The sequence below is a fragment of the Gossypium hirsutum genome, chromosome D06 (genome assembly GCF_007990345.1).
Source record: "Gossypium hirsutum isolate 1008001.06 chromosome D06, Gossypium_hirsutum_v2.1, whole genome shotgun sequence".
Taxonomy (NCBI): Eukaryota; Viridiplantae; Streptophyta; class Magnoliopsida; order Malvales; family Malvaceae; genus Gossypium; species Gossypium hirsutum.
The window spans coordinates 52369348-52371287 of record NC_053442.1 but is presented as its reverse complement, the minus strand read 5'-3'; the positions used below and the strand labels follow the sequence as shown (position 1 = coordinate 52371287).

Below are 1940 nucleotides of genomic sequence, written 5' to 3'. Positions count from 1 at the left end.
ATATAATGCAATATTTATTTACTTCATCATATAAATACTTTCATAGACAAATCTGAAAAAGTTTTCCCTATTCAATGCTAGAGGAATAGAGTATAACGAAGTAGAGACACAATAATTCTACTCAATGAGTTATTCTTTCAATTAAACTAGTGAATCACTAGCCATTCTCTCCGATTGAAAATGCTCTCTAAGTGTTACAAATAAAAAAAAGTTAAGTTTTGATATTACTAGTAAAAGTTGAAGTTTTAAGTTTTCGGGTAATCAAGTTTGGGTCTTATAATAAGTAGATTTAATTCTATATAATAGTGGCTTAAACATGTATTTGTAATAATATTGTACTTAAACTCTAAAAGAAATATCTTTTAATAAAATCAAAGTGTTTAGATACATAGAATTATTATATGAAAGTGTAATTATATTAGGATAGTTGTGTTTGTAAAAAAATTGTAATTGTTAAGATAGTTATGTTTACACGTACAAAGTAATTATAAGGAAGTGTAATTACTTATGATAATAATTATACCAATTTAGAAATTTTAATTTTTTTTAAATGTGTTTGATTTATGAAAGGTAATCATTGGAGAGAATAATTGGATGGTACAATTAAGTGTATTACCATGATTACTTGATGAGGGATGACTTTTCAAACACTCAAATCCGGCCCCAATCTTTCATGAAGGAATGATGGATTAAGATCAAACATTTTTAGTGAATCTAATAAAAGTTCAGCCTTTAGACATTGTAATGATTGAGTGAGAAGTTTATCATTGAGCGTAATTTGTGATATGAAAATCTTTAAATTTCAGAAAGTAAAGAACTAAACCTTAATTTATTAGATTTAAATATGGATTTGATTTACAGTATCTCCTTGCTCTTCATATTCGTGATCCAAAGGTTGGGTGTTTCTAATACCTTGAAGCCTAATCTGCGTATTGAAGTTGTGAATAAACTCTTCAACTCTCCTGTTGAGTTCCTCATCTGTCATTCTCCAATACTCGTTTTCATCTTCTGCTTCATGGTGTTTGGTCTTTGAACTCTGCAAATTGTTCACTTTATCAGACTCGTTTCTTGGGATAGTTTTTGGTTTAGTTGCTTCATTATCAGCTTTCATGGGATGTTGTCGCAAATTATCATCCGAGTTTCTCACTCGGATTTCATTCTTCTTTTCATCTTCATTGAGACTGCTTTTTGTGACAATTCTAGTGTATTGTGAGACAAATGACGGAACAACAGTAGTACATGTCCTTCTTGCGCCGTGCAAGGCATATTCACCATAAAGGTCGAGGTTGTGATCTTTGGAGGAAGCGAAAGCGCCATAATCAGCTGCAATAAAGAGGATGAGAGTGTTGGAAATAGCAAACCAGAACTTGGAATTACTGAAAAGAGTGGATGGAGAAAGGCTAAAGACGTAGATGATAGAGATGTAAATCACAAGGGAGAAAAGGAAGGCAAAGGAGGGCATTCCTTTCCCCTTCTCATCAAAGCTTTTGGATTTGTGGGTTTTCATTGGAATATTCATGTGCTTGGCTAGATTAGTTAGTGGAGATGAAGAAAATATGGCTATTTGAAGCAACTTTTTAGGGTTTTAAATTGTATTTTTGGTCAAGTTCCAAGATCAAAGGGCTTTTATAGAAAAAAAAAACAAAGGTTGGCAAATAATTGACCGACCACAATCTCAAATATCTCCCACAATTTTCCATGTACTTCTTTTGTATGTCCCACGACCTTTCTTTATAACCCATCAATTATAATACGATAACTAATTGACCTATTATAACTTTGTTTAATAATGAATATAAAGCTTCAAATGGTGAAACATGTATGCTTGCATAAATACATACTTATTTTCTTATCTCGTGAAACATGAGATTTTTTTTTTAATAAAAAAGACAGAAAGCATAAGTAAAGACTATTCAGCTCAATCCTAGAACTCTCAGCAA

At 31.4% G+C, this 1940-nt stretch overlaps 1 protein-coding gene across 1 annotated transcript; it reads right to left on the bottom strand.

Moving 5' to 3' along the window:
* Window positions 1-838: 838 nt before the first annotated feature.
* Window positions 839-1519, bottom strand: LOC107900157 (uncharacterized). The gene has a single exon (XM_016825856.1). The coding sequence runs from the start codon at window positions 1517-1519 to the stop codon at window positions 839-841; it is 681 nt and encodes a 226-aa protein (XP_016681345.1).
* Window positions 1520-1940: the final 421 nt, after the last annotated feature.